General features: G+C 29.6%; 2 protein-coding genes across 2 annotated transcripts; both read left to right on the top strand.

Annotated features, from left to right (window-relative positions):
* The first annotated feature begins 884 nt into the window (after window positions 1–884).
* LOC123215356 (NAD(P)H-dependent 6'-deoxychalcone synthase-like) lies at window positions 885–2,728 on the top strand. Its single transcript, XM_044635409.1, has 4 exons — window positions 885–1,242; window positions 1,521–1,767; window positions 1,846–2,025; window positions 2,316–2,728. The coding sequence occupies exons 1-4, from the start codon at window positions 902–904 to the stop codon at window positions 2,538–2,540; spliced, it is 993 nt and encodes a 330-aa protein (XP_044491344.1). The 5' UTR covers window positions 885–901; the 3' UTR covers window positions 2,541–2,728.
* An 11,811-nt stretch (window positions 2,729–14,539) lies between these two features.
* Window positions 14,540–16,273, top strand: LOC123215903 (non-functional NADPH-dependent codeinone reductase 2-like). Its single transcript, XM_044636188.1, has 4 exons — window positions 14,540–14,897; window positions 15,292–15,538; window positions 15,604–15,783; window positions 15,889–16,273. Exons 1-4 carry the CDS (start codon window positions 14,563–14,565, stop codon window positions 16,111–16,113), a joined length of 987 nt encoding a protein of 328 aa, XP_044492123.1. The 5' UTR covers window positions 14,540–14,562; the 3' UTR covers window positions 16,114–16,273.
* The last annotated feature ends 11,380 nt before the right edge of the window (window positions 16,274–27,653 follow it).

Genomic DNA, 27,653 nt, shown 5'->3' with positions numbered 1-27,653 from the left:
AATATATATGAAGGTGCATCTTTAAAGCATTTCCTTTGATTCGATCTTTAAAATATTGCCTTGGATTCGTTCTTTCTTTAAATAAAATATGTAGTAGTAGAAACTCCGCTAATGCCGAAATATTAAACTTGAAGAGGAGAATAGGCAGGCAAAGGCAAAGTGGTCAATAATTAATGTGATTTCAGCCCTTACAGTATTGCCTTGGGATTCGATCTTTTTAAATTAACGCACTCACTTCAGTTGGACCATCATGAGCCACTCGAGAAAACAAAAATCATTTGCCTTTTAACACCAAGATTGACACGTCACTTTAATATTTTATTATTTATCAATTAAATAAAATAATATAAATAATAAAAAATAAAATTTTAAAGTAATCTTTTCACTTTTCAAACCAAACCGCCCCTGTAAACAAAGATTCAGGGTTTCTAGATAAATCCACTAATAGTGAGTTTTTTTTTTTTTCTTTCAAATTTTTACATTAATTGTGTGTTTGGTTTAATGGTTGTGATGATTCCTAACTTGCATCACCATTCTATCATGCATTACGAGTTCTATGAAGAGGACGTTCGTTGTTCTTCTCTTGAGTTTTAATTTTTAAAGATTTAAAGTCTCTCTCACAAAATAATGACTCAACCATTTTTAAATAAAATAGATACATAAATGTAAGACGGTCAATAATGAATGTGATTTTAGCCTTTAAAATATTGGATTCGATCTTTCTCAATAAACGCAATCACTTAGATCATCATCACGAGCCACTTGAGAAAACAAAAACCATGTGCCTTTTAACAGCAATACTGACCCGTCAACTTATTCGCCTGGGCAATAGCCAATAAGTGCGGCTATGCTACTATTATATATATTTGGAGAAGGTTGAGTGGGAGAATCAAGATACACGATGGCAAACTCTACGGCGGTAGCAGCTATCAACATCCCAGAAGTAAAACTGAGTTCGTCCGCCAGCGACCGGAAGATGCCATTGATTGGACTGGGGACGGCAGCTGACAACTTAGACGAACAAGCCATGAAACTTGCTGTCCTGGAAGCCATAAAGCTAGGTTACAGACACTTCGACACTGCTTCACTGTACGGGTCCGAGAAGGCTCTAGGTGAAGCGATTTCTGAATCAGTAAAACTCGGCCTTGTTAATTCTCGTGAAGAACTATTCATCACTACCAAGCTTTGGCCCTCTGAGGCTCATCCTGATCTTGTTGTCCCATCTTTACAGAAGTCTCTCAGGTATGATTTTTACTTAATCAGACTGCATATATGATCACAAACTAAATAGTTCATATGCATCCAATTTTAAATATTCAATTGAATGTCTATTATATATAGCTTTTTATGTCACAAGGATTCCGAAAGGCAACCTAAAAACGAAGTAACGGTGAATAAAAACCTGTAGATCAGTTGTTTGCTCGTGAATTTCAAATAATCGCAAAGAGGAAGAAGCAGAGCAAAACAAGATTATTTAACAGACTATTTCTAATCAATCTATATTTGTTGACTGTAAGCAGGAATCTTCAGATGGCATACGTTGACCTCTATCTCATTCACATGCCCATCAGTGCAAAACCAAGTGACAAGCAACAGTACCCGATACCCGAACAGGAGCTTCTACCGATGGACTACAAGGGTGTTTGGGAATCCATGGAAGAGTGCCAGAGGCTTGGCCTCACTAAGTCCATTGGTGTCAGCAACTTTTCTATCAAGAAGATTGAGACCATACTTTCCTTCGCTACCATTCCTCCTTCAGTCAATCAAGTGAGTGTCCTCAAATTTTCTTTTCTTTTAATACATTTTCTGTGATAGTCGTTTTAAGATGATAATTTGTTTGTATAGGTGGAGATGAACCCTTCATGGCAACAGAAGAAGCTCAGAGAGTATTGCAAGTCCAAGGATATTATAATAACCGCCTACTCCCCTTTGGGAGCTAAAGGGGCCAGTTGGGGTTCTAATCGAGTTCTGGAGGATGGAGCATTGAAGCAGATTGCAAATGCCCATGGAAAGACTGTTGCTCAGGTTCTATTTTATGGTTTTCATCGCTATTTCCATTAGAATTTGTTGTAGGTATTTTATGCCTCAAACAAGAACAGGAGCGAAGTTTTTTTTTTTTTTTTCTCCCATTCAATACTAGTTAGTTCAATTGGTTAAATATATAGGCTAGTATAAGTGATCATGGAATTGTTCTCGCTTATACTAGACTGAGAAGAGATTTCTTCTATCAATTGTCAGTTATGTGACATACTTAAATCTTTATTATCAAACTTCTGTCACTTTGCTTATGTATTCTTACGTGGGTACTTTGACAGGTTTGTCTTAGATGGATATTTGAGCAGGGCGTAACTTTCGTAGTTAAGAGCTTCAATAAGAAGAGGATGATGGAGAATCTGGAGATTTTTGACTGGGTACTAACTGGTGAGGACTATGACAAGATCAATCAAATACAGCAACATAGGGTGTTATCACAAGAGTATTTTGTTTCCCCTCGTGGACCATTCAAGACTCTTCAAGATTTCTGGGATGAGGAATGTTAACCTCCTATGTTTCGGATTTTTGTCCAAATGTCATGTAACTTAGCATGTAATAAAAATTATGAATAAATTATGCTTAATATTCCAATAAAATTAATCATTAATCATGCTTGCATGATTAATAGCAAGATCATATGTAATTATTATTAGAAGACAATAATCAATAGGCCAAAAAACTTATTCCCACCCAATGATTGTTGCAAACCTAAACTGATATCCGTTAAGTATTGAAAACTTAAACTTTCACTCATGAACTATTAAAATTAACAGAAAAAATTAATTTTAAGGATAAAATCGTTATTTAACTAGTAATATATTAAAAAAAATAAAACATGATCAATTTTTCTCATAGGTTTAGAAAATTAATAATTTTTCTTAATATTAAATTTCGAAAAATTACATCTCGCCAAAAAATGAAACCCTAATAAGGGGGTGGGTTTCAACAAATTCACCTCACTTTGATACCACTTCTAACAGGTCAAATAGTCCGTTGTTGACCCATGTGGCATTTAGCTACTCTCCAACGACTAAGTTGGCCTAAAACTCGATATGCTAAGTTAGCTAGATATCATTTGTAATCTTGAATTTGGCTGGTTGCTAGAAATTCCAAGTATTAGGTTAACCATTCTTTCTATCTCACGCATCACTAATGATTATCAAGTTATCATGTCATTAGTTTATATTTAATGTGGGTTAAAGGAAAAGGTTAACCTACAACATATAAATTCTTCGGCCAAAGACTTATTCCCACTCAAGGTTTAGTGTATCCCCAAATTCTCACTTATTAATTTTTAAAAACTTAAATATTCATCCATATGTTAAATTTATCTATTATTGTCAGAGGTAAAATCATCATTTAAAAATCTTATTTAAACTCATAGTTTATGATTACCATTAAGTTTTAAAATTTTGTTTCTACACCTTAGTCTCATATTTTTTTTAAGTTTAAAAACTGACTTTTCCCCTTAATTTTAAGTTTTCAATCTCTTATATTTTTCCCATATACAATCGTCACCCTAGTCTTTTGAAAGATCTGAGTTTCAACCCTCTTTAGCTCTAGTTTATGATTACCACTAACATCATTCTCCCTCCTATAGTGATTCTTGTCAACACAAAATCAGGTCGAAATTGGGCAGGAGATCTTGCTCAATTTTGATTGGATTCAAGTTGATGCAAGTCACTAGAGAGGAAGACTAGCATGGGTGACCAGAACAAAACAAAGAGATCTTTTCGCCAACGCTAGCCTTCCTTCCTAATGACTCGCATCGATGTGAATCAAGCCAAAATTGAGCGAGAGATCTCCCTTGATTTTGACCCATGTTTGCGCCAACGAGAGTCACCATAAGGGGGTTAGAAGGACGTTAGCGGCTCAATCTTGGTAGAGGAGGATATTGGAGACAAAGGAGAAAGATGCCGACGGCAATCAAAAACTGAGATTGAAGAGGGGGTGAAACTAAGATTTTCCAGAAGACAAGGGGGTGGTTATATATGGGAAAAATATGAGAGATTGAAACCCTAGACTTTGGGGGGAATTCATTTTTTAAACTTGAAAAATAATGAGGTAAAGGGGCATAAATAAAATTTTAAAATTTAAGAGTAACCTTAAAATATGAGTTTAAATAAAATTTTTAGATAATAATTTTACTCTTAATAATAACAATAAAATTTAATAGACTTGAGTTTTTAAAAATTAACAGGTGAAAATTTGGGCATTTACGAAACCTTGGGTGGAAATAAGTCTTTAGGCCTTCTTCTATATTATATTTTGCATTATCTGATTAAATTATTAATAAAAAGAGTTAATAAGATTAATCTTTCAGAATATTTAAGGTAACCAAAAAAAAAATTAATTGTTTTAATAATAATAAATATTACTTTACTGTTAAGTTTAAATGATAGGAGAGTAATTTGATAATATTTATTAATAAAAATTAAATGATCCGCCAGCCAAACGCATTTGAGAGTTTTTTTTGTTTTGTTTTGCCATTTAGTTAAAAAACTTGGTCTTAGCATTATGCCGTGTGGTTAATTCGGATAATTTTTTTATTATAAAAAATTACCATAAAAATAAATTATTTAGAAGATTATTAAGTATAAATTATTAATATATTTGATAATAACTGATAGTTAAATAATATTATTTTATTTAAATATTTTTAAATAAATTATTTTAAAATTATTCTAAAATATTCTTTATGCTACTTGTTATATTAACTGATAATGAAGGTTTTTTATCTTAAAAATTAATAAGTAAGAATAAAATTATAATAAAATTAAGATTATTTTATTAATTTTTTAATACTTAAGGTGAATGTAGTAATCAAATGTCCTTATATATTATCTACTGCATCACTATTAATAATATAAAATTATTAAAATATTTTATTTATTTAACAAATCAAATAAAGTAATATTAGTAATAAAAGATAATCAAACACTCCCTGTATGTAGGTTTTGAGTAATGGAAGGTATCATAGTGTGCATGATAGAGCTGTGACTAGCAAAACGCAACAAAAAATGAAAGTGGTAATATATTATGAACATGACAAGGATGTCGTGATTGATCCAATTGAGGAGTTGGTTGACGATGATAATGAATTTTATATACAATAGATTCTATATACGCTATTTGGTTACAACATGTGAGGTGACAATTGACACACACACACACACACACACACACACATATAGTTAGAGCAAACATTTTCTCTATGGGATAAAATTTGCTTAGTGTTCAATGACATTGGTGCTTTAACCAACATTAATATACATGTTGGAGCAAGCCATCAAACCTATAAACCAAACATATGCAATCACTTAACTGTCTTACGAGCCTCTTAAGAGAAGGTGGTTAAAAATATACCGATTCGAATTATGTTGAGAGTTTCATTGTGTCTTTTAATACCTTGATACTAAAGACTAGTGAGCTTAGCATAAGAGGAGAAGGCATCCTTCCAACCAATTAAACAACATCTTCCATTGCTTCCTAGTTGATTGTTCTGAACTCCCTAGTGACTGATAAAGTTAACTCAAAGAGAAAGGCTAATAAAGAACAATAACACAATCCCAAAAGATCTAAAACCAAGAAACTCAAGAAGGATCCCAATTTGTATAAATAATATTCTTTGACCACCCCTATCGGTCAAATTTATGCAACCAATAGATATAAGGAGATATTCCCAAAACTGCAAGTGATAAAAGGAGATCGTGCTTGATGAGATCACATAAAAGTCTTCATTATCATCACAATATTGGTCATGAAACCAACCAAATTTCTTGATCTCTTGAAGGTCATAGATGACCTTATTGGCAAAGGATTCCTTGGCAAATTTATAAGTAAAGTTGTTGTACTCATCCCATGAGAGTAAGAAAGCGAGAATGATTAGTTGTACTCTAAGTTTGGGTGAAGATTAAGGGGCAGACCTCCCTTAGTCTTAATATTTATTTTCTTTACTTTCTATGATTCCCATCAAGAAGAAGTAAAGATGGCAAATATTTATTCATGAAGGAATGATGACACGCCCACATACGGAAAACCATCATGGCAAACAATACCCTCATCTTGCCATGGAAGGTGCAAAATAACATCAGCTATAATGGCAAATAAACGTACACTACCTCCTGAAAAACATGTAAATTCACTAGAAAGATCAATTTCTATATCATTCTCTTCCATGAAAGAATCAGACTCCAAAATTTATCAAACTTAGAAGAAGGCCTCAACTCTTTTACATATAAATAAAACCTGAAAAAGAACATGTAAAACATATATAAAAGAAGTCAAAAAGGAAGACTTTATGTGAGGTATGTAGTTTAAGTCATCCTCCTTTTCCATCTATAATTGAAAATTAAAAGAGTAAAGGAGAATTCATCCTATCCATTTGATGGTTATCTATGGACTCGTATTGGTCATCCCCAGATACAAATTGTATACAATCAATTGTATTCTAGAATAAAGTGAAATGATAAAATGGATTTATCACTTAAAGCATACGATATCATAATAACTTCATCTTGTATAATCTAAAAGTTATGATGATCATGTGGTAGAATATTCTCGAAGTTCTTAAAGTCCTCTTCACACTCCAAGAATATATTCGTTTTAACAAACAACCACCAAGAATCTATAGAAATCCTATTTGAGGTATGCATGTCTTGACAAACAACCCTTACTTGACACATCACGAAATAATGAGGTCTCTTCAAATTGAGGTCACAGTTACATTTCTACCATAAAAAAGAATCTATTAGTTTTTTAGCAAGATATCCTCATAGCTAAAGATATTAAGGTCCCTCCAAAACAAGATACCACTTATGGATACAAGATTCCCTCTAATTTAATTTTGAGTAACAGATATAATTTATGGTAATCTTAAGCCGGTCAATATATATATATATTTGTATGTGTATATGTGTGTGTGTGAAGAGAGAAAGGTACAAGTAAAAAGGAGAGTAAGTCATGAAGAGGGGAAAAACATAAAAGCTACAGAACAAAATTTCATTATATTGTTACTCTTTTATAAGACACTTATATTAGTAATAGTACCATAAACGTAGACATTTTAATCATTTAAGTTGTATCACGTTAAAAATCTTGAGTTTTGTTTATTCTTTTTCTTCTTTTTATTTATTCTCTTATACATTGTAATAAACTAACTAGAGTTTTAGTAGATATTAAATTGCGTATATATAAATTAGTAATGAGAAATTTCATCTATAAGGATTTTTGCAAAAGCTAATCATGACTATAGTAAGCTCACTATAATTTGAGTTGGTGGTCTTCTTTAGTATGTTCAATATGATTGGTAGATCTTCTACATTATTGGATTTCTTGATTTATTATATCATTTAATTTGTGTACTAGTTATGCTTCTTGTATTTTATTTATTATTTTCAATAAATTATTGTTATCACAATATTATGGTTTGAATGGATGGTTGCGTGGCGACAAGATTCTGTATAACAATAATTAAGTGATGGTATGTTAACACCATAGATGGCTTTAATGGGGAATGCCATATCGTCAAAACATAAATATTTTATTGCCAAAAGAGAAAAAAAATAATAGATGTTGTAAATATAATGAACAATATATGCAAAATAATTTATAAGAACAAAAATATGAGAAAGAGAAAGAGTACACAGAAGAAGAATAAAGAGGCAAATTGGAAATGTATATAAAGCTTTTTAAGTGAATACTTTCTTTCCGGATGAACTAAATACAAAGAGAATGAGGGGTATTTATAGGCTAAGCCACTGCCATAGGAGCCCAAATTTTTGACTTTCCCTTTTATTGCATTCATTGTTTTCATACACAAAGTCATAGAGACTTATCCATGCCAAGTGTTTTTGTGGTGAGAAGCCACCTAGTGTATAACACTTTCCCTTAGATTTTCATCACTTACAAATAATTACATTAACTTTATTAAGAAAAAACTCAGTGGGATAAAAACCAAAACAAATGAATATAATTATTTAATGTCTTGTAAAGTGGAGTTGGACGTGCTTTGTTTGCTTTATTAAAAACTTTACTAGGAAAACCCAGTGGGACAAAACCTAGTAAAGGGAAAAAGAGTGCAATGCACATTTTGTCTAATATGTGATAATCTTCAAGAATTTGCCCTCTGGTAAATGCTCCCCCTCTTTGTAATAGGATTAATTTGGTTGTTTGTTGAGTCATCGCATACCGAGATTATATACTAATTTTTCAAATGTTGATGTCGGTAATATCTTGATAAACAAATCTACAATATTCTCACTGGATCATATTTGTTTGACATCAATCTTTCTACTTTGTTAGAACTCATAAGTGTAAAAAACTTCGGTGAGATATGTTTGGTTCTATTTTATTTAATGTATCTACCTCTAATTTGGGCAATACATGTTGTATTATCTTCATATAATATGGAAAAAGTGTTTGCTGTTAAAGGAAGACTACATGTATTTTGGATATGATAGATGATAGACCATAACCATATATATTTTTAACTGGCTTCATGGAGAGCTAGTATCTCTAAATAATTTAGAGAAGTTGTAACCAAAGTTTGTTTGATAGAGCGCTAGGATACTATTGTGTCATTATAAGTAAAAACATATCTCGTCTAGGAACGGGCCTTATGAAGGTCAGAAAGATAACCAGCATCTGCATATCCAACCAAACTAGAATTTTTAAGGGATTTAACATAATAGAATAATCCTAAATCTCTAGTCACACATAGATAACAAAGTATATGTTTGATTTAGTTTCAATGGCAACGGGTTGATGTAGAGCTAAATCGGGCCAATAAATTGAATGCGAAGGATATATCTAGTTTAGTGCATTGGGACAAATATAAAAAGGCTCTAATGACATTAAGATATGGTACTTCAGGATCAAATATCTTTTCATCTTATTTTTTAGGACGAAATAGATCATTTTTTGGATTGAAAGACTGAACAACCATTGGAGTGCTCAAAGGATACGCCTTATCCATATTAAAACGTTTTAATAATTTTTCAATATATGTTGATTAATTGATAAGTATTTCATTTGAATTGCGTTTGATCTATAGACCGAGACAATATTTTGTTTTTCTCAAATCTTTAATCTCAAATTCTTTTTTCAGATTTTTAGTAGTTTTGAGAGCTTTTCAAGAGTCCCAATTAAATTCATGTCATCAACATAAACTACTATAATAATAAATCTCGATTTTGACCTTTTTGTAAAGACATATGGGCATATAGAGTCATTCTTATAGTCTTGTTTTTTCAAATATTCACTAAGGTGATTGTACCATATTTGTTTGGATTGTTTTAATCCGTACAATAATCTTTGTAATTTAATTGAGTATATACCTTTTAAATTGACCCTTTTTGCTTTAGACAATTTATATCCTTCAAAGAGTTTCATATAAATTTTAGTATCTATTTTCATACAAATAAGCAGTACTACGTCTATTAGATAGATATCCAGTCCTTCAGAGATTGTTAAACTGATTAAATATTTGAACGTGATTATATCCATCACAAGTGCATATGTTTTATCAAAGTCTATACCTGGCCTTTGGGAAAAGTCTTAGGCTACAAGTCTAGTTTTATATCTAACAATTTTATTTTTCTCATTTCTTTTTCTCACAAATATCCATTTATATCCAACAGATTATACGTCCTTAGGAGTTGGAACTACAGGGTCAAACACTTGATGTTTTGCTAGAGAAACTAATTATGTTCGAATGGTTTCTTCCTATTTAAGCCAATCATGTCTTTGTCTGTACGCAACTATAATACATAGTTCAAAATTATCATCATTCATAATTTTAATAGCTATTACAAATGAGAATATATCATTAATGTTAATCATTTCACAGTTCTACATATCTCGTATATAAGCATAATTTAAAAATATTTCAATATTGTCATTTTTCTATTTTTCAGAATTTTGTACCACTTCTGAGATTTGTGCCGCTTTAGGGGCTTAAGTCTCTTCAAGGACCATAACTTTTTCTAGAGAAACATTAGAGAGTATGATTTTTTATTCATTTTAGGATCATTATGATTGATATTTGTTTGATTATTTACTTTTCTTTTTCAAGGGATAATGTCTTTCGATCTAATAGGTCTACCACGCTTCTAGCGTATAGTAGAAAGTGATCAATCAAGGCTTGAATGGACTGTTCAATAGTCACATTAATTTTTATTAGTGTGTTGGTAGCTGGTACAAGTGATCTTGTCACCTTTGTCATATTTACGAATGCATCAGACATTTGGTTGGTAGTACTTTGTAAAAGCACTATCCTCTGTACTTCAATTTCACTTTGAGATATGCGAGAATCTAGATGAGACATGATAGGTACATATCAAGTAAGTTCGTGCCTAACTTCAAGAGATGTTTTCTTTTTCCTTAAAGGTGGAAATGTTGTCTCATCAAAATGATAATCTGTAAATCACGCAGTAAAAAAATCACCTATTAATGATTTCAGATACCTAATAATAGATGGTGAATTATATCCAACATATATTCCTAAATGACACTGGGGTCTTATTTTTATGCATTGAGGAGATGTAACAGGGAGATATATGGTACAACTAAATATTCTCAAATGCGATATATCAAGTTAGTGACCAAGAACCAATTGTAAGAGAGAATATTAATGATAAAAAGAAGGTTGCAAGCAAATGGGCATTGCAACATGTAATATAGCATGTCTCCACATAGAAGTTAGTAATTGAGTTCTTAATAATAAAGTACGTGTAATTACCTGGAGTCGTTTGATAAGATACTCAGCTAATCCATTCTGGGTGTGGATATTTAAGACTGGATGTTTAATAGTAATCCCCATAAACATGCAATAATCATCAAATGTCTTGGATGTAAATTCACCAGTATTATTTAATCGTATTGACTTGATTGAATAATCTAAAAAATGTACCTTTAAGTTGATAATTTATGTTAACAGTTTAGCAAATGCAACATTTCAAGTTGACAATAAACAAATATGAGACCATCGTATAGATGCATCAATTAAACCCATAAAATAATGAAATGACCCACTTGCTGGATGAATGGGTCTACACATGTCCCATTGAATCCTTTATAGGAATGATAAGGATTCAACTCTAATTTTGGAGAGAGATGAACTTATTACTAATTTGCCTTAAGAATAGACGGTGTAAAATTTTTCACTGGACAATAAAATCTTATGATCATTTAATATATGTCCATGTGAATTTTTAACAATTCTATACATCATTGTAGATTCTGGGTGGTCTAAACGGTCATGCTAAAGCATAAATAGTTTTGGATTAGAGAACTTTTGGTTTGATACTGCGTAGGTTTCAATTGCCTTTATAATTGTATAATACAATCTAAATGATAAAATGAGTAACTTTTCTAGTATAAACCTTCTTCCAGAGGCATTATTAGTTATATAGATGAATTCTGTATCATTTTCACTTATGGTTTTAATGTGATAACCATTTTTTCTTATATCTTTAAAACTAAGTAGATTTCTTTTGGATCTACTTGAATATAATGTATCTTGATGCTTAATTTGATCTTATTTTTCAACAAAATTGTGGCTCTTTCAAAGCCTGTAATTAGATTTATTGATTCTAATATGGTTTTTACTTTAGCTTTAATCAATGCTAAAGTTAAAAAAATTTTCTTTTCCTTAAGAATTGTGTGTGTTGTTGCACTATCCACTAAACACATATCTCTATCATCGGCTTTTGAAGTTAATACTTTAATTTTGGAGTCCACATCCTTTCATTTAAAAATTATGTTAGTCATAACATACATAAAATATTGACAGGAAGGAGAACATGGTAATAAAATAAAATAATATTTATGACTCCAAAATAATTATAGATGATGGATTTTGATTATAAAAATCTTGGGCATTTATGTCACTATTCGACTCATATTTTTATTCTTGAAAGAAGTTTTAAAATATCAAGATTTATTAGATCTACATGATCTAAATTATCAAAAAACTTAGCTCTTATGGATGTTTAATATAAATTCACCCAATGTTTGTGTATACTACATGTATACAATCAATGACATTTACAACCACACCTATAGTTTTGTGGTTTACTCTGTATTATTATTTATTTCGTTTCAATCTTAGTCCACTCTTGGTGATATGACTGAGATTTTCTATTATAACCATCTTCGGATAAAAAATTATTTCATCTATGATCTTACTCATACTCATGATAACTACTTCTGGTAGTTGTGTTCACTTTAGGGAATGATACAATACTTGTAGGATGAGTTTGATGGTTTTTTATTAACGAAAAAATATTAATTCATAATTTTTTTTCTCGATATTGCTACTACAAGAGCATATTATTATAAAAGAAGGAAAAGGTGGAGAATATTTTCTCTTCCATATTATCTCAATCAGAGAAAAATTTTAAACATTACAGAGTTATACTAAATTACAAAACAATTGAAATTATTATTGAATCTGATATTCAAATTTCTCTTTTAAATTTCTCCCTTAATCTAGTTGATTTATCATGATATCCACATATTCAGCTTGCAATCCTTCAAGGATTTTTGAGACATTTTATTTAATCAATTTTTCAAGATGGAGAATCGTGTAAAATGCCTAATTAATATTATCTATCCAATTTTAGGAACTTTAAGCTTAAATATATATTGTCTACAAAACTTTTGGTTTTGTAGACAATATATATGAGTTAATCTTTGAAACTTAATGTTTAAATATTGTCTCATATTTACAAAATAACTGATTTTGGAAAAGAAATATTGAGATTAATTTTTGGAAGCTTCAAGTTCATATATTTACAAAATTACTGGTTTTGTAATTAGTATTCAGAATATTATAATATGTATTCTAATTATATTTTGGACTTCAAGTCTATATTTTTCACAATTAATACAAACTTCAGATTGTAAATGTGATATAGTTAATATAAAATATAGATTTTGATGAAACTTGAGACTTCAAGCCCATTTATATATATTCTCATGATTTTACAAACTTCAGATTACAAATCGGATACAATTATTATAATAAAAATAAATATTCAAATAATATTTAGTACTTCTGACCCAGATTCATGTTTTTGTAAACTTTAGGTTACAAATGAAATTCATGAGTTTGTAAACTTCCAGTTATAAATTATATTTAAGATTTTAGATCCAGATTCATGATATTTAGAACTTCAAGTCTAGATTCATAAATTTTTAAACTTCAAGTTACAAATAATATAAGGATTTTGGGTCCAGATTTACGATATTCTAGATTTTAGATTCAGATTCATAATTTTGTAAACTTCAGATTGCAATTATAATATAAAGATACATGAAAACGTAAATAGAATATAACAATAATTAACATATAAATAGTTTGTATTTTGCAAATGAAAAAAATCATATCTGGGATATCTGTATTTACAATATACAAACAAAACAATAATATAATCGAAAGATAATTAAAAGTACAATATACTTGTGCTGAAAATGCGAATAACATGTTGTAAATATAATAAATAATATATGTAGAATAATTTATAAGAACAAAAATATGAGAAAGAGAGAGTAAACAGAAGAAGAATATAGAGGCAAATTGGAAATGTATATAAAACTTTTTACGTGAATACTTTCTTTCCAAATGAACTAAATACAGAGAGAAGGGGGTATTTATAGGGTAAGCCACTGCCACAGGAGCCAAAATTCTTGACTTTCCCCTTTATTGCATTCATTGTTATCATACGCAAACTCATAGAAACTTATCTATGCCAAGTGTTTTTGTGGTGGGAATAGGAGTGGATTCGAACTGAGCTCATTTGACCTAGAGTTTGAGCTCGACTCAAATGAGCCTGATACGAGTGAGCCTTAAACAAGCTTGAGTGAGCTCGAGCTTATGAGTTAAAAATTTTGATACAATACAATATTATTTTGATTAATATATATTAAAATGATATCGTTTTAATAACAAGCTAATTAAAAGCTTGAGCTCAAAATGAGTCTAGTCGAACTTGAATCGAGTTTGAGCTTAGTTACAATGAGCTCAATGAGCCTAAACTCGAACTTAGTTCGGTTCGAATCCAACCCTGAGTGGAAAGCCACCTATTGTATAACAATAGAGACAATATTAATTTCTTGTACTGTAAAGAAGCTTTATATGGTAAAATATGAATGTCACGTTTGCATTCGTTTCTATATTTTATAAACAATATTATATGTATCCATTTTAAATACATAATTATATATATATATTTATATATATCATTATATAATTTGATATTATTTTATTTTTAATTTAAAATCACTAACTTATATGATAATATATATATATATATATATATATTTAAAATGAGTATACTTAAATTTATCAATTTTTTAACAAATGCACACCACATTTTGCTTTGTGGTGGAAGTCAAGATCATGGGCCACTTGGGAAAGCAAATATCATCTGTCTTTAACACCGGCGCCAACACGACGCCGTATTTATTCATTGCCAATTATTGCTTGCTTCATATATGTAGATAAGAGGATCAAACACGCACACTATGGCAAACTCTGCGGCGGTGACAACTATCAACATCCCAGAAGTGAAACTGAGTTCACCCACCGGTGACCGGAAGATGCCAGTGATCGGTCTGGGGACTGCAGTTGACAACTTAGATGAAGCCATGAAACTTGCTGTGCTTGAAGCCATAAAGCTGGGGTATAGACACTTCGACACTGCTTCCAAATACGGGTCCGAGAAGCCTCTAGGAGAAGCGATTTCTGAAGCAGTTAAACTTGGCCTTGTTACTCGTGAAGAACTATTCATCACTACCAAGCTCTGGTGCACTGAGGCTCATAAAGATCTTGTTGTCCCATCTTTACAGAAGTCTCTCAGGTATTATTTTTACTTATCAAAGAGCATATATATTCGCAGACTAAGTTCTTACCCATCACTTCTTTTACGCTTAGGAAATCTCAATAGAGGAGAAAGGAGGCATAAAGCTTAGGAATCCCATCTTACTGACTAGTCGGTGTTATAATTCAACATTGCCAGCTTATAGCAATATAATTTTTTATGTAGACATTTTGGAATGCTTTTATTGGAAATATTTTTGGCTGTTTGAAACACATCCTATAATCGAAATAAGGTGGAGAAAAAAAGAGAACTATTAGATTTTTTGTTTGTTCAAATTCTGATCATTGAACTGAGGAAGTCACAGAATAAAACAATTGGTTTTGAGCACGCTAATTCTAATTGATATAAATTTGTTGGTAATATACGTGAGCAGGAATCTTCAGATGGAATACGTTGACCTCTATCTTATTCACTGCCCCATCAGTGCTAAACCAGGTGAAAAACATCAATGGCCAATACCTAAAGAGGATCTTCTGCCAATGGACTACAAGGTTGTTTGGGAATCCATGGAAGAATGCCAGAGGCTTGGCCTCACTAAGTGCATTGGCGTCAGCAATTTTTCTAGAAAGAAACTCGAGACCATACTCTCCGTCGCTACAATACCTCCTTCTGTCAATCAAGTGAGTTGTCTCAATTTTTTTTCTTTACTACATTTATAATCGTTTGAATTTTATAATTTGTTTAGGTGGAGATGAATCCTGTTTGGCAACAGAGGAAGCTCAGAGAATATTGCAAAGCCAAGGATATTATAATAACTGCCTTCTCTCCTTTGGGAGCCAAAGGGGCCAGTTGGGGCACTAATCGAGTTTTGGATGATGAAACACTGAAGCAGATTGCAAATGCCCATGGAAAGACTATTGCTCAGGTTTCTTACATAGTTACCAAAGTTTTTGTTATGTGACATTTATAGATCTTTGTCATCAACTTTTTGTTGCTTTGTTGATGTATTGATGGTTGGATACTTTGGCAGGTTTGTCTTAGATGGATATTTGAGCAAGGTGCGACTATTGTTGTTAAGAGCTTCAATAAGGAGAGGATTAAGGAGAACCTGGAAATTTTTGACTGGGGGTTATCTGGTGAGGACTACGACAAGATCAATCAAATAGAACAGCATAGGTTGATGCCTATAGAGGGGTTTGTTTCTCCTCATGGACCATTCAAGACCTTAGAAGATCTATGGGATGAAGACTCTTAAGCTTTTATATGTCAAATTTTCTTGGAAATGTCATGTATCTTTAAACCTCGTTTGTGTGTGTGTCTTGAATTGATGGCTTAATTTTAATGGTTTTGATGCTTGTTTTTAAATTTAATAAAGACTTATATTGTGTGTTGAATAAAGTAATATTTGTTGTAAATTTTAATAATAATTTGAAATAGAAAGATGAAATGAAGAAAATTTTGTTTAATCTTGAGAACCAGATTACAAAAAGTAAAGATGTGTGTATTTACATAAAATATAAAAGAGGTGAGTGTATCTATATAAAACGAATAATGAGTATTTATGGTTGAATTTTCCACTGTACAAGAGAGATGATTCACACAAAGCAGTTAATGTTTTGTCTCTAATATTTCAATAAACATAAAAAGACTCAATTATCTTTCAATCCCATACGTTTTCCAATCTTTAAATGCATTTTAATGGTCATTACACGTGTTTTCATGGTGGAAAGCTACCTGTTACATAACACTCTCCTTCAGATTTTGATCACTTACAATTAATTACATTAATTTTACTAAGAAAAATTTAGTGGAATAAAAATCAAAGTAAATGAGTACAATTTTTTAATATCCTGTAAAATAGGGTTAAATGTGTCTAAACTCTCTAATTAAAAATCTTACTAGAAAAACCAAATAGGATAAAACCTAGTCAAGAAAAAAAGAGTACAACACACATTTTGTCCAATCTTTATCGCTCTCCCTGATAAATGCTCTCTCTCTTAGTAGTGTAATTAATTTGGTTGTTTGTTAAACCTGCATACCAATGTTATACACTAACTTTTCAAATATTGATGTTGGTAATGTTTTGGTGAATAAGTCTGTAAGATTGTCATTTGATCTTATTTTCTTGACATCAATCTTTCAGCTTTGTTAGAGCTCATAAATGTAAAAGAACTTCGGTGAGATTGGTTCTATCTCTTTTAATGTATCTTCCTCTAATTTGGGTAATACATGTTGCATTGTCTTCATATAATATAGAAGGAGTGTCTATTGTAGAGGGAAGATTGCATGTATTCTAGATATGATAGATGACAGACCATAACCATATGCATTCTTGACTGGTTTTATAGAGAGCTAGAATCTTGGAATGATTCGAAGATGTTGCAACCAAGGTTTATTTGGTGGAATGCCATGATATTGTTGTGTCATTATAGGTGCAAACATATCTCGTCTGCGACCAAGCCATATAAAGTTAGAAAGATAACTGACATATGCATATCTAACTAAACTAGGATTTTTAGGGGATTTGATAGAGTAGAATAATTTCAAATCTCTAGTTCCATATAGGTAACGAAACATTTGTTTAATTCTATTCCAGTGGCGACAAGTTGGTGTAGAGCTAAATCGAGCCGATATAATTAGATACCAATGATATTAAGATATGGTACTTTAGAATTAAGTATCTTTTTATTCTTTTCTTTATGACGAAATAGATTTTTTTCGGATCAAGAGAACGAAAGACCATTTGGCTGCTTAAAGGGTAAACCTTACCATCTTAAAGTGTTTTAGCAATTTTTCAATATATGTTGATTAATAAATAAATATTTCATTTGAATTATGCTCAATCTATAGGTTGAGATAATATTTTTTCTTCCTAAAATTGTTTATCTCAAATTCCTTTTTCAAATATTTAACAGTTTTTTAGAGTAATTCATGAGTCCTAATTAAATTCATGTTGTCAACATAAACTACTATAATAGCAAATTTCGATTTTGACCTTTTTATAAAGATACATAGACATATAGGTCACTCACATAGCCCTCATTTTTCAGATATTTACTAAAGCGATTGCACCATATTCTTTTGAATTATTTCAACCCATATAATGATCTTTATAACTTAATTGAGTACATGCCTCTTTGATTGTCCCTTTCTGTCTTAGGCAATTTATATCTTTTAAGAAGTTTTATATAAATTTCAATATCTAAGTTTTTATACAAGTAAGTAGTAACTACATCTATTATATGCATATCTAGTTCTTTAGAGACTATTACACTGATCAAACATCTAAATGTGATTATATCCTCATAGGTGCATATGTTTCATCGAAGTTTATGCACAACCTTTAGGAAAAGACTTGAGCTACAAGTCTTGCTTTAGATCTAACAATCTCATTTTTCTCCTTTTTTTCTCACAAATACCCACTTATATCTAATGGGTTGAATGTCTTTAGGTGTTTGAACTATAGGTTCAAATACTTGACATTTTGCTAGAAAGGCTAATTTTTCTTGAATTGTTTATTCCCATTTAGGTCAATCATGTCTTTGTTTGCATTCTTCTATAATACGTGGTTCAAAATCATCACCATTCATAATTTTAGTAACTACTGTAAATGAAAATACATCATCAATGTTAACTATTTCACAATCCCATATCTCTGGTGTATAAGCATAATTTATAGATATTTTTATATTCTCATTTTCTTCTTTTTTAGAAATTTCTTCTACTTCAGGGGTTTAAGTCTCTTCAGGAACCATAATATTTTTTGGAGAAATATCAATGAGTGTAAACTTTTCAATTGTTTTAAGATCATCATAATTGATATTTATTTGATTATTTGTTTTTTGTTTTTGAGGAATAGTATCCTTCAATTTAACAGGTTTACCATGCATCTAGTGTGTAGTAGATTGATCAGTTATAATTCGAATGGACTATTCAATGGTCACATTAATTCTAACTGGTGTTTTGGCCTCTAGTATGTATGATTTTGTCATTTATTTGCAATATCCACAAATGTATCAAACATTTAGTTAGCAGTAGTTTGTAAACTCATTATCTTTTGCACTTCAGTTTCACTTTGAGATGTGTGAGGATCTAGATGAGACATGATAGATAAGTGTCGAGTGAGTTCATGCGTAACTTCAAGAGGCATTTTCTTTTCCCCTAAGGGTGAGAATGTTGTCTCATCAAAGTAACAATCTACAAAGCATGCAGTAAAAAAATAATCTATTAATGGTTTCAGATACTTGAAAATCGATGGTGCATTGTATCTAATATAAATTCTCAAACAACGTTATGGTCTCATTTTTGTGCATTGAAAAGATGCCGTAATGACATATACAACATAATTAAATATCCTTAAATGAGATATATTAGGTTGGTGATCAAAAACCAATTATAAAGGAGAATATTAATGATAAAAAGGTTACAAGCGAATTACTATTATAATATGTAATATAACATGTTCCCACATAGAATTTCGTATTTGAGTTTGTAATAATAAAAGTATGTACAATTACCTAGAGTCACTTGATAAGAGACTTAACTAATCTATTTTGAGTGTAGACATACAGGACTAGATACTCAACATCAATCCTTATAGACATGTAATAATCATCAAATATTTTGGATATAAATTTATTAACATTATCAAGTCGTATTGACTTAATCGGATAATCTGAAAAATATGTCCTCAATTTGATAATTTATGCTAGCAGTTTAATAAATACAAAATTCCAAGTTAACAATAAACAAACAAGAGATCATCGTGTAGATGCATCAATTAAAACCATAAGTTAATGAAATGACCCATTTAATGGATGGAAGGGTCTAAATATGTCCTCTTGAATCATTTGTAGGAATGATATGGATTTAACTCCAACTTTTGAGGGAGATGGTTAGACTACAAGTTTATCTTGTGAATAAGCGATACAAAATTTTTCACTGGACAAGAAAATCATGTGATTATTTAGTACATGTCTCTGTGAATTTTCAACAATCTTATTATCATTGTAGATCTTGTGTGACCTAGACGATCATGCGAAAACATAAAAATTTTTAGATTGGAAAACTTCTAGTTTGACACTATATAGGTTTCAATTGCCTTTATAATTGTATAATACAATTTAGATGATAAAGTGAACAATTTTTTTAGTACATGTTTTTTTCCAAAGATATTGCTAGTTATACAGGAAAATTCTGCACCATTTTCATTTATAAACTATTATTTCTTATATCTTTAAAACTAAGTAGATTTCTTCTTAATCTACTTGAATATAATGCATATTAATGCTTAATTTGGTCTCATTTTTTAATAGAATTGTGGCTCTTTCAAAGCCTTCAATTAGGTTTGTTAACTTAAAATAGTGTTTACTTTAACTTCAATTGACAATAAAGTTAAGAAGAATTTCTTTTCTTTAAGAATTATTTGTATTATTGCACTATTTACCAAACACACAACTGCATCATCATCTTTTGTTGTCAACACTTCAATTTTAGAGTCTATTTCCTTTCATTTTCAAAATTATTTTAGTCATTACAAAATATTGAAAGAAAGTATACATAGTACTTATAACACAAAGTCATATACATGATTTCTTAATCTAAAAGTAAGTATAAAATTTAAAAGTTCGTTAGATCGACAGGATCAAAAATTTGATTTGATCTTCTTTTTATTATTTTTAGTGAATGTTTATATAAATCTATCAAATGTTTAGGCGTACGACAGATACATGACCAATGACCTTTAGAACCACATCTGTAACATTTACTTTTATAATTTTGTGGTTTGCTCTATATCATTTTTCCTTTGTCCTATTTTATTTCATCTTTAGTCCATTTATGATAGTGATATTTTCTATTATGACCACTTTTGGATTGAAACTTATTTCCTTTAAGACCTCGTCTACACCCATGGCAACTACTATTGATAGTTGCATTCACTTCAAAGAATGATGTAAAGCCAGTAGAGTGTGTTTGATTGTTTCTCAATCAAGTTTCTTTCCTGATATTGCTACTACAAGAGCTTATTTGAGAGATGAAATGTGGTAAAAGTTTTGTTTAATATATTTTATTCAATTATTTTTCCTATATAATCTCATTCGGGAAACTGCTTTAAACATAGTAGACTTATATTCATTTATAGATTTAAAATCTTGTACGCATACGTGAGTCCATTCATATTGGGCCGTTGGTAGTTTTTTTACCTTTGTTGATTAAATCTTTTTCGTTTAGGTTTCTTCATAATTCTAGTGGATCTATTATATCTATGTATTTAACTAGCAATCCTTCGTGGATGTGGTGTTGAAAGAAAATAATAACCTTAGATTTATCTTGTTGGGATGTTTTACTTTCTTCTTCAATTACTTCTTCAAGTTTCATGGATTCTAAATGAAGAACTTTGTTAAGAGCCCATTTGGTATAGTTTTCTCTATCCAATCATAGGGCAATGTATTGAAGTTTTATAAGGTTTAACATTTTCACAAACTGCAAGTTGATGAAAGTAAAAAAAATTACTGATATGATTAAGAAAAAATATGTTAAAATTTCAGGTTTATATTTTTTTTATATTCATTAAACTTTTGGCTCTGTAATTAATATTCAAAATTATATAGTATATAAAGCTTTAATTTTGATGATATTTCAAATTTTAAGTCCATATTTTCTTAAAAGTTTATGCAAATTTTAAGTTGTAAATAAGACAAAATTATTATAAAATAAATATTTTAATGAAACTTAGAACTTCGAACCCATATATAAATTCTCACGATTTTCCAAACTTTATGTTGCAAATCAAATACAATTACTATAATATAAACAAATATTTCAATGATATTTAAGACTTTGAGTCTATATATTTCAAGATTTATCAAACTTTAGATTAATTATAATTTGAATTAACATAAATTATAAATACAAGAATAACAATAATTAAAACATCTATAGTTTGTATTTTGTAAACAAGACAATATCATAATTGAGATATTCATATTTATAATAAACAAATAAGATAACAACATAATTGAAAAATCACTAGTATTATAATATACTTGAGCAATTGATGATGATAACGTTTAGTAAATTTTAATAATAATTTGAAACAGACAGATGAAATGAAGAAAATTTTGTTAATCTTGAGAACCGGATTACAAAAAGGCAAAGGGATGTGTATATTTGCATAAAATATAGAAGAGATGAATGTATTTTATAAAAAACGAATGATGCATATTTGTAGTGGAATTTTCCACTATACAAGAGAGATGATTCACAGAAAGCATTAATGTTTTGTCTCTAATCTTTTAATAAGCATTAAATACTCAATTGTCTTTCACTTTCATACATTTCCTAATCTTTAAATGCATTTTAATAGTCATTAAATGTGTTCTTATGGTGGGAAGCCACTTATTACATAACAATATGTTATAAATTTAATTGGAATAATTTATTATTACAATTGAAAGACGTAAGATTAATGTGACTGGGATTTTATGATAATATAAAAGAAGAAACCGAAGTTGCAAAGTAAATTGAGAGGGTAAGTATGCTTTTTATTAATGAGGGAAGGTTGAGAGCAAAATGTTCAAATGGAGTAAAGGAGTACAGCAAAATGAAAGGGGGAAAGGGTTTTTACATAGGAAAATTCTCTACTCCCCACCACCTAAGGCAAGGCATAATCTTGGCTCTTGCCTAGTTTTTCCTCCTACAATAAATGGTTTGTAATTTTATTCTTCAATCACATTCAAGTAGCCACCCATAATTTATTGCTTTTACATTTGGTCGAAAGCCATCACATACGTGACACTCTCCCTTAAATGTTCACCATTTATAGAAAATTATATTAACTTTGTTAGAAAAAACTAAGTGAGATAAAAATCAAAGCAGAAGAATATAATTATTAAATATCTGTAAAATGGGGTTGAACGTGGTTAAATTATCTTACTAAAAATCTTACTAAAAAAATTAATAAGACAAAATCTAGTAAAGAAAAAAATAGTATAGTGTATATTTTGTCCAATATATGATAAATTTAAAAAATTTGCTCTCCTAATGAATGCTCACCCTTTTGTAGTGAAATTAATTTGGGTACATGTTAAGTCATCGTATATTGATAATATATACTAATTTTTCAAATGTTGATGTCGATAATGTCTTTGTAAACAAATTTGCAAGGTTGTGACTAACTCATATTTGTTTGACATCAATCTTTTAATTCTGTTGAAACTCATAAGTGTAAAAGAATTTCAGTGATATATGTTTGATTTTGTTCATTTAATGTATCCATCTCTAATTTGAGCAATACATGTTACATTGTCTTCGTATAATATGAAAGGAATGTCTATTGTAGAAGAAAAATTGCATGTATTTCAAATATGATGGATGATAAACCATAACCATATGCATTCTTGGTTGGCTTTATAGAAAACTAAAATCTTTAAACTATTCGCAAATGTTGCAACCAAAGGCTATTTGGTGGAACCCCATAATATAGGTCTTATGAGGGTAAAAAAGATAAGCAACATTTGTGTATCCAACAAAACTAGGATTTCAAGAGGATTTGGTATAATAGAATAATCTTAAATCTCTAGTTCCATATAGATAACGAAGTATATGTATATTTTGTTCTAATGACGACGAGTTAGTGCAGAGTTAAATCAAGCCAATAAATTTACTGCGAATGATATATTCGGTCTAGTGCATTAGACAAAATATAATAAAGCTTTATTGATATTAAGATACGGTAATTCATGACCGAGTATCTTTTCATTTTTTTCTTTAGAATGAAATTGGTCATTTTTTGAATCAAGAGACTAAACAACCATTGAAGTGCTCATAGGATAAGTCTTATCTATATTAAAGTGTTTTAGCCATTTTTCAATATACATTGATTGATAGATAAGTATTTCATTTAAATTGTGCTAATTTCAAATTCTTTTTTCTAATATTTAGTAGTTTTTTAGAGCTCTTAAAGAGTTCCAATCAAATTCATGTCATCAACATAAACTGTTACAATGGCAAATCACAATTCCAACCTTTTGATAAGGACAAATGGGCACATCTAGTCATTCACATAGCTCTCTTTGTTCAAATATTCACTAAGGTGATTGTACCAGATTCTTTTAGATTATTTTAATTCGTACAATTATCTTTGTAATTTATTTGAGTACATGTCTTTTGAATTGACTCTTTTTACTTCAAGCAATTTAAATCCGTTAGAGAGTTTCATATAAATTTTAGTATTCAAGTTTTCATATAAATAAATAGTAATTGCATCCATTAGATGCATATACAGTCCTTTTAAGACTGTTAAACCAATTAAATATTTGAATGTGATTACATCTATCACATGTGCATATGTTTCTTCAAAGCCTATACTTGGACTTTGGGAAAACCCTTGGGTTACAACTCTTACTTTATATCTAGCAATTTTTTTTCTTATTTCTTCTTCTCACAAATACCAATTTATATCTAATAGGTTGTACATCCTTAAGTGTTAAAACTATAGACTCAAACACTTGACATTTTACAAGTGAAGTTAATTTTACTCGAATGATTTATTCTTATTTAGGCCAATCATGTCTTTGTCTATACTCATCCATAACACATGATTCAAAATCATCATCATTCATAATTTTGATAACTGCTGCAAATAAGAAAACACCATCAATGTTAATTGTTTCATAGCTTCACATCTCTCGTGTATAAGTCTAATTTATAAATATTTCACTGAAGAGGTTTGTGCCACTTCAGAGGCTTTAGTCTCTTCAACAACTATAACCTCTTTTATAGGAATATTAGAGAGTATATATTTTTCAATAATTTTAGGATCATCATGATTGTTATTTGTTTGATTCTTTGCTTTTCTTTTTCGAGAGACAATATCCTTTGATCTAACAGATCTACCACATTTCTAACATGAAGTAAATTGATTAGTCACAGCTCAAATGAACTATCCTTTGTACTTTCCTCTACATTATCCTCTGCACTTTGATTTCACTTTAGAATGTGCAAGGATCTAGATGAGATATGTTAGGTATGTTCCAAGTAAGTTCATGTCTAACTTCAAGAGACATTTTCTTTTTCCCTAAAGGTGAGAATGTTGTCTCATCAAAGTGACAATATGCAAATCATGTAATAAAAAGATTACCTATTAATGGTTCTAAATACCTAAAAATGAATGATGAATTATATCAAACTTAAATTCCCAAACAACGTTGGGGTCCCATTTTTGTGCATTGAGAAGATGCAATAAGGACATCTACAACATAACCAAAAGTCTTCAAATGGAATATATAAGGTTGGTAACCAAAAATCAATTGTAGAAGAAAATATTGATGATAAGAAGAAGGTCTTAAGTGAATTAATATTGCAATATGTAATATAGCATGTCTCCACATAAAAATTAGTAATTGAGTTCTTAGTAATTAAGCACGTGCAATTACCTAGAATCGTTTGATAAAAGACTTAGCTAATCTATTTTGAGAATAAACATATAAGACTAGAGGTTCAACATTAATCCTCACAGACGTGCAATAATCATCAAATGTCTTGGATATAAATTCACTAACATTATCTAGTTGTATTGACTTGATCAAATAATCTGAGAAATATGTCTTCAACTTGATAATTTGAGTTAATAATTTAGCAAAAACAATATTTCGAGTTGATAATAAACAAACATAAAACCATTATGTAAATGCATCAATTAAAACCATAAAATAATAACTTGGTGGATGAATGGGTCCACATATATCGCCTTGAATCTTTTATAAGAATAATGAGGATTTAACTCTAACTTTGTAGGGAGATGGTTTGACTACAAGTTTATCTTGTGAATAGGCGATACAAAATTTTTCACTGGACAAGAAAATTATGTGATTATTTAGTACATGTCTCTGTGAATTTTTAATAATTTTATTATCATTGTAGATCTTGTGTGACCTAGACGATCATGCGAAAACATAAAAATTTTTAGATCGAAAAACTTCTGGTTTGACACTGTATAGGTTTCAATTGCCTTTATAATTGTATAATACAATCTAGATGATAAAGTAGGCAATTTTTCCAGTACAAACCTTCTTTCAAAGACTTTATCAATTATACAGAGGAATTATGCACCATTTCACTCGTGGTTCCAATGTGATGACCATTATTTCTTATATTTTTAAAACTAAGTAGATTTCTTCTGGATCTACTTGAATATAGTACATCATTGATGCTAAATTTGGTCTCATTTTTCAACTAAATTATGGCTTTTCAGGAGCCTTCAATAAGATTTATTGATCTTGAAATCATATTTACTTTAGCTTCAATCAATGCTAAAGTTAAGAAAAAAAAATTTCTTAAGAATTGTGTGTTATTACACTATCCAACAAACACATATCTCTATTATCAACTTTTGAAGTTAATGTTTCAATTTTGGAGTCTATTTCCTTTCATTTAAAAATTACATTAGTTTTAACGTACACAAAATAGTGAAAGTGAGGAGAACATGATAATAAAACACAAAATAATATTCATGACTCCAAAATAAGGATTTATGATAGATTTTAATTATGAAAATTTTGGGCATTCACATCATTAGTCAAGTGATCTATATTTTTATTTTTGAAAGAAGTCTTGAAATATCAATATTTGTTAGATCAATAGGATCAAAATCATCAATGAATTTGATCTTATTTTTATAGATGTTTAATCTGGATCCACCCAATGTTTGTGTGTACTATAAGTATGCAACCAACGACATTTACAACTACATTTATTGTTTTATGTTTTACTTTGCATTATTTTTTATTTCGTTTTAATCTTAGTCCATTTCTAGTAATATGATTGAGTTTTCTATTGTAACTGTCTTCAGATCAAAAATTATTTCATCCATGACCTTACTCACCAATGATAATTATTATTGATAGTTATGTTCACTTCAATAAATGATGTAGTGTTTATGAGACAAGTTTAATGGTTTTTCAGTAACGAGAAAATATAAAATTAATTTAAAATTTTTTTTTTGGATATTACTACTATAAAAGCATATTATTAAAAAAATGAAAGCTGGAAAGCATTTTCTCTTCCACATTATCTCAATCAAAGAAAAATTATGAATATCGCAGAGTTATACTAAATTACAGAGTCACTGGAAGTATTATTGAATCTGATATTCAAATTTATTTTCAAATTTCTTTATGAATTTAGTGGATCTATCATTATATCCACATATTCAATTTGCAATCCTTCGGGGATGTGATGCCGATAAAATAGTGGCCTTAGAGTTGTCTTTATGAAACATTTTATTTAATTACTTTTTCAATGCTCATAAATTATAGGTGGAGAATCATGTAAAAAACCTATTTAATTATATCTATCCAATTTTAAAAACTTCATGTTCAAATATTATTCATATTCACAAAACTTCTGGTTTTGTAAAGAATATATTATGATTAATCTTTAAAACTTTAGGTTCAGATATAATCTCATATTTACAAAACTTTTGGTTTTGTAATTAGTATTCAAAATATTATAGTATTTTAAACTTTAATTCTGATTATATTTATGACTTTAAGTCTATATTTTTCACAATTTATACAAGCTTCACCAAGCAAATAAGATATAATTATTGTAAAACAAATAAATATTTTGATAAAACATGGGACTTCAAGGCCACATATTTATAAATATATATTTTTACGATTTTACAAACTTCAAGTTATAAATCAAATATAATTATTTTAATATAAATAAATATTCAAATGATATTTAAGAGTTAGGTCAAGATTCATGATTTTATAAACTTTATGTTACAAA

Source organism: Mangifera indica, chromosome 5 (assembly GCF_011075055.1).
Source record: "Mangifera indica cultivar Alphonso chromosome 5, CATAS_Mindica_2.1, whole genome shotgun sequence".
Taxonomy (NCBI): Eukaryota; Viridiplantae; Streptophyta; class Magnoliopsida; order Sapindales; family Anacardiaceae; genus Mangifera; species Mangifera indica.
This window is presented reverse-complemented; position numbering and strand designations above follow the sequence as displayed.